This window comes from Drosophila takahashii, chromosome 2R (genome assembly GCF_030179915.1).
Source record: "Drosophila takahashii strain IR98-3 E-12201 chromosome 2R, DtakHiC1v2, whole genome shotgun sequence".
Taxonomy (NCBI): Eukaryota; Metazoa; Arthropoda; class Insecta; order Diptera; family Drosophilidae; genus Drosophila; species Drosophila takahashii.
In genome coordinates this window covers 27,925,916-27,931,293 of record NC_091679.1, presented here as the reverse complement: position 1 = coordinate 27,931,293, position 5,378 = coordinate 27,925,916, and the positions used below count along the sequence as shown (strand labels likewise).

Here is a 5,378-nt window from a genome sequence, read left to right as displayed (position 1 = left end):
TGCCGTGCATTTTTAACAAACTAAATGTATTTTTAATAATTACAATTTTATGAACTACGCGTGTGTGCGATTTTCTTGAAAAAAATATACAACAGTTTACATAGAAATTCCAAATTTGACACACGGCTTTTAGTTTCCATTTTTGACCCTAACAGAATGGTACACAATAATGCAAGTAATGCAAATGACTAAATATAAATAAAAGAATTTTGTAGGATGCAGGAAATGTGTTCAGCAAATAGTGCCTCCGTTCTGATCAGCCGGCTGGCTCGCGCACACACGGAATGAAATGCAGCAAAGTATATGGTTGGTATTTGCTTTGGAATACATGTTTTAAAACAGCCGCCGACCGGACGCCTCCGCCTCTCTTTCCTTTTCCCGTCCTGGCAAAATCGTACACTCCGTAACCGAAGGCTTCGGTAGATTCCTCGGTTTCAAACAGTTCATTCCCTCAGTTCTTCACAGAGAACAGTTGCGCAATCTTGGAGGCGTGGCTCTTGAAGAACTCGTATCCCACTTTGGCAGCGCTCTTCAAGGTTCCTGTGTTGTTGTGATTACCGGCTGAGTTGGTTGCCGTGGTGGTGGCCACAGCTAGTTCTCCGGCTGAGGTGGTCGTCGTCACAGCTGGCTGATGGTGACCTCCACCCACCAGGCTGTGCGGAAACATGCGTCGCAGCACGTGGTTAAAGCCGCTGGAAGCCTTGTTGCCATTGGACTTGAACCGCTCGATTCCGAAGGCGCGGATGGCCCGCGAGAATCCAAACACCTGGGAGCTGATGTAGGCTCTTCGCACTGCCAGTGTGCTGCCGTCCTTCTGCTCGCTGTATATAACGATTTCATCGACTTTCTGTAAAGGAAAAGTGTGAATATTACTCATTAATAAATAATATAATATTGTATTTTTCAAAACCTACGATAAAATAGCCTCGATTACAAATTTTTAGCTAAAAACTTAATAAACCTGATATTTAATTAAGGTGAAAGTATTTTGATTTGAACCGTATTGATAAGTCTGATTCTACATCTTCAGTAAACTAATAAATAGCTCTTTGCTTAAAACTGGTGGTTCTAAACAATATAATCATCACCTATATAACGTATCTTCAGGTATTGAGGTTTATATATGTAGTGCATTGCGGCAATTAGGTTATAATCTTATCTGCACGTCGTTATTAAGGTGCTTTGTTAATTGTATTTTGAATTTTTGCTTTAGAACAGTTAAGTGACACTTTTTTTTCGTAGCATTAAACATCACTTTTACGGACATGCCCCTCTTTTTCCTACAAATCACATAAGGTAAGCGACATTTGTGCTATTAGAATGATCATTGATTTGTTAGATAACAAAATTGTCAGTCATTTGGGATTAGCATGGTCATTATAAGCTAATAAGTGTACATATCAACGATTACAGCTTTTTTAAGAGGTGAAATTTATACTGTACAAATCCTAGTAGCTTTACAGTCACTTGGCAATATCTTAGCTTATCAACGAATTAGCCTTGCCCTACAATGTGTTATGATCTCAACAGATCCCAGTAGGCAGTAGTAACTAATTTCTCATTCACTTGCCATTATCTTGGTCATGCCCAGGTTCCTGGTGAACGTGGTGAAGGTCTTCTTGACCGGGTCCAGCACAGAGTCCTCAACAATCTTGACCGGCACATTGTTGTAGAAGCGTGCGCCCCACTTGGGCACGGGATTGGTCTTCGAGAGGAGGCGGCGCGAGAAGAGCTTGCCGTCGCGCACCTCCCGCTGAATGGTGTCCTCGGTGAGGACGTGGGCGCTGGAGGGATTCGGATAGCGGTTCCAGTAGGCGACCACCACGTTCCGCCAGCTGTAGTCGAAGACCGTCTCCGTGCGACAAGTGGATGCTGCGACGACCATTGCGAAGGTTGACCAATGAACTCGTGTGTGTCTAAAAGTGAAAGCCGCCGGTGTCCCTGAGCTGAAAAGTGAACCGATAATATAATCAATTGCATCGCATGTTCCCCCGGCTATAAATAGACCCCGATCGATGGACGTACCTTTGCGAGGGGGGGTTCGAAAAATGGGGGGGCTCAGGGGTCTAGAGCTCCCGAGTGGGCACCAATTAGCTGGCACACGTTGATTCGGCTAGCAGCTTGGTATTGCCCCGACTTTGGGCGCCTACTGAGAATTTTGTTGTGTAACTGCGTCACAAACTCCGGTTCACAGGGTGCCTCGGGCTCTGCTCTTCCGATTTCTGGCTATAAGCTGGCGCGTCCGGCTAATCCTTAGTTGCCTCGTCCTTCAGTGCCCCCTTCTCCTGGCTGTCCACGGTTTCATTGCACGGTTTCCACGGGTTTTTTTGCCAATTTATCGGGTCCAATTCACGCCTGTTCAAAGGCCATCCAGAAACATCTGCTCTGCGCGCAGCGTTGCCAGATAGTACTTGCGAAAATAATACCAAGCATGCAATTTACCAATAATCTAGTATTTTTCGTGGAATCGCAAATAATGGGGGTATTCCCTAATCTTTTTGAATTTTGAAATTTTAATTGTCAGATGCTGTGGTATACTTTTTAAATTGATTTTATTTAATTTAGGCAGTATCCAATAATAAAAAATAAGAGTGAACATTTCCTACAGTTTTATAAAACAAACTTGTATTCAATCAGAACTGGTTCTAATTCACCTCTTAGAAGTTTTATGCATTTCTTTTATCTTGTATTTTAACCCAAACTAAAATTAAGGTATGAAGATTCTGACGGACAATTGAATTAATCTCTGTCCTATCAATTTCAAATAAATATTTTAGCTCCCATTTCAGTAAATGTAAGTAGAATCATTTGCCACGCGACAAGTGTACAAATAAATATAAAATTAATTTTTACAAAATAAAGCAATTAACTTTTTGAAATGAAAGTGATAAAAAATAATTTTAACAAATAATTTTAACCCAAACTATAATTAAGGGATGAAGATTCTGACGGACAATTGATTTAATCTCTGTCCTATCAATTTCAAATAAATATTTTAGCTCCCATTTCAGTAAATGTAAGTAGAATCATTTGCCACGCGACAAGTGTACAAATAAATATAAAATTAATTTTTGCAAATAAATAATTAACTTTTTGAAATGAAAATGATAAAAAATAATTTTAACAATGTTCCTTATTTTTCAATATATATTTGTATTAATGTCCAATGGTTACCATAGGTTTTATTTATTTGTTTATGCCAAGCTTCGTCAACCGAATGCCGCATTCTATTCAAGTTGCGCTTAGAAACCAGAAAACAAAAGAAAAATCTGAAGTGAGTTGGTTATTTTATGAAAACATGGATGTTGTGGAATTTCTTACTCGAACCGACCGACGCAACCTCAAGTCCCAAATAGGATTCCAGGTGGCACGAAAGATGCGAGAATGGTATGAGGATGTGGACAATCGCCGTTGGAACCTTAGCCTTCTCCTCCAAAGAGAGGCTTTGGAAGCGGACGAGAAGATTGCAGAATTGCTCCAGGAGCAAGCAGATGAAGCGGATCGAAAGCGACACGAGTGGATCGAAATGAAGCGGTTGAAAAGGGAGGAGGCCGAAATGGAACTGGTCAAAGTTAAGAAGCAGCAACGGGAGATGTATGGAATATGAAATATCTTATTTTCACTAATAAAATAAATTATTTTCAGTGAAAACTCCGAGGCCCATCGTCATATGGTTACAAAGGAGATCCTCTTGGAGTCGAAACAAGCTCAGCTCCACCAAATCGAGGAGAAAAAGTCTCTTAAACGCCGTCAAGCCTGTGTAGAAATCCTTTGGCAGCGAGTTTGGCAGCGACTGGATGAAAGTCGAGCCCAGCAGGAGCAATATGAGCTCCAGTTGAGAAACTTGATAGAGAACCGGTGCCAGGCCCAAAATCTGGACACTGATCGGGAGCAGAAGGCCCAGTTTGCCAAGGATGTGTTGGCAGAGCAACGCGAATGTTCCCAAGCGTAAGAACTTGATATTTTATGAATAAAAAAATAATAATAATTATCTTAGCTATGATCTATTTATCAATTATAAGCAATCCTTTAAAAATCCTTTGATTGTCAAATTTTTTAGAAAATATACGGACTTTTATTATTTGTGTTGAACAAATTTTTAATTTTATAATTACAAAAAAGTTACTAAAAAAATGTATAAAAATTATTAAATCATATTTATAGTCAAATTAATGTAAGCCATAAAGTATAATCCAAAAAAATTGTATAACTTTTTTAGATTTATTTATTTGTTTACTCTCTTAAAACATTATAAATTGTGTTATTTTATAACTTACCCTTTGAACTTTTAGCCTTGAATTCGCTTCCGAAATGGATGTCCTCAAGAAACAACATGACCTCAAGAAGGCGAAGGATAAACGGCGCCAGCAACTCACTGATTTGCAGGATCAGATCAAACAGAACCTCATGATCAGTGCCAAACAATCGCAGGCAAATATACGTGAGGATTTGGGTAATAACATACTGGAAGATCGACAGATTTACGAGGAGCTCATGGAGAAGCGTTGCGCCAGGGTGAGATGAAATCACCTTAATTGCCTGTATTTTTAACCCCAACCCCATTTGCTTTGTTCCAGACTCACAATCGCGATTGGCACCAGCGCTATATGACACATAAAGCTGAGGAGCGTGCCGCTCGAAAGGAAGAGGATCAGCGGCGGGATCGGAAATACCTGGGCACTGGGTGTGTGCTTAGCCAGCAACAGAAGCAGCCATATGGCAAAGAAGTGCGCTAATACAAGCGGACTCGTATCATACTCATCATCACCATCATCGATCGATGGCCACACTCATGTCACGCCTCATATTTGGATACCATATTGCAATTATATTTACGACTGATATAAATCAGGCGATGGCAGCGATAAGGAAAAGCGTATCACGCACGGGCGGCATAAAGCCCGTGATAATGCCCACCATCAACGTCACCGTGGAAGCTGAACAGCTTGGCCTGCCGCCAGCGGCAAATATGCAAATGCGAAATGCCAGCACAGTCAAGCTTGAGTAAAGCGAACCTCATGCAAAATAAATTATAAAAACAATAAGTATTTTATTAAAATTAACCTACTATCTTATAATTCATTAGTTTAGCTTACAGAGAAATAAAACACTAATAAATATTAAAGACGGCAATAAACGAATAGAATTTAATATTGTCAAAACTGTTTTCTCGACCTTATTTTAGGATTAAAGTGGGATTAAATCCCTCACAAGTTTTCAAGGACAAAAAAATCCTCAAGCCAACCAATAAGGCAGTAGAATAAGTGGCTGCATACTTTCAGGCTTTCAAATTTTGAAATATTTTTTTAATATTTTCAAATAGTTTAAAAACCATTTTTACTAATCTTGAACTTTTAAAAATGAATCGTAATTATAAA

The 5,378-nt window shown here is 39.7% G+C and overlaps 2 protein-coding genes across 2 annotated transcripts; one reads left to right on the top strand and one right to left on the bottom strand.

Moving 5' to 3' along the window:
- On the bottom strand, positions 1-2,406 carry prel (preli-like). The gene is made up of 3 exons (XM_070213351.1): positions 2,026-2,406; positions 1,571-1,946; positions 1-847 (listed from the first exon to the last, which is right to left on the bottom strand). The coding sequence occupies exons 2-3, from the start codon at positions 1,883-1,885 to the stop codon at positions 452-454; spliced, it is 711 nt and encodes a 236-aa protein (XP_070069452.1). The 5' UTR covers positions 1,886-1,946; positions 2,026-2,406; the 3' UTR covers positions 1-451.
- Positions 2,407-3,249: 843 nt separating this feature from the next.
- Positions 3,250-5,032, top strand: LOC108061507 (cilia- and flagella-associated protein 53). The gene is made up of 4 exons (XM_017147737.3): positions 3,250-3,594; positions 3,646-3,948; positions 4,293-4,515; positions 4,578-5,032. Exons 1-4 carry the CDS (start codon positions 3,299-3,301, stop codon positions 4,734-4,736), a joined length of 981 nt encoding a protein of 326 aa, XP_017003226.2. The 5' UTR covers positions 3,250-3,298; the 3' UTR covers positions 4,737-5,032.
- Positions 5,033-5,378: the final 346 nt, after the last annotated feature.

Bases quoted from the DNA above. Each gene is read 5' to 3' on its own strand.
- prel (XM_070213351.1), bottom strand. From the start codon at position 1,885: ATGGTCGTCGCAGCATCCACTTGTCGCACGGAGACGGTCTTCGACTAC. The intron at 848-1,570 runs GCAAGTGAATGA...TTTCCTTTACAG, and splicing joins TGGGCATGACCAAGATAATG to AAAGTCGATGAAATCGTTAT.
- LOC108061507 (XM_017147737.3), top strand. From the start codon at position 3,299: ATGGATGTTGTGGAATTTCTTACTCGAACCGACCGACGCAACCTCAAG. The intron at 3,949-4,292 runs GTAAGAACTTGA...TTGAACTTTTAG, and splicing joins CAACGCGAATGTTCCCAAGC to CCTTGAATTCGCTTCCGAAA. The intron at 4,516-4,577 runs GTGAGATGAAAT...GCTTTGTTCCAG, and splicing joins TGGAGAAGCGTTGCGCCAGG to ACTCACAATCGCGATTGGCA.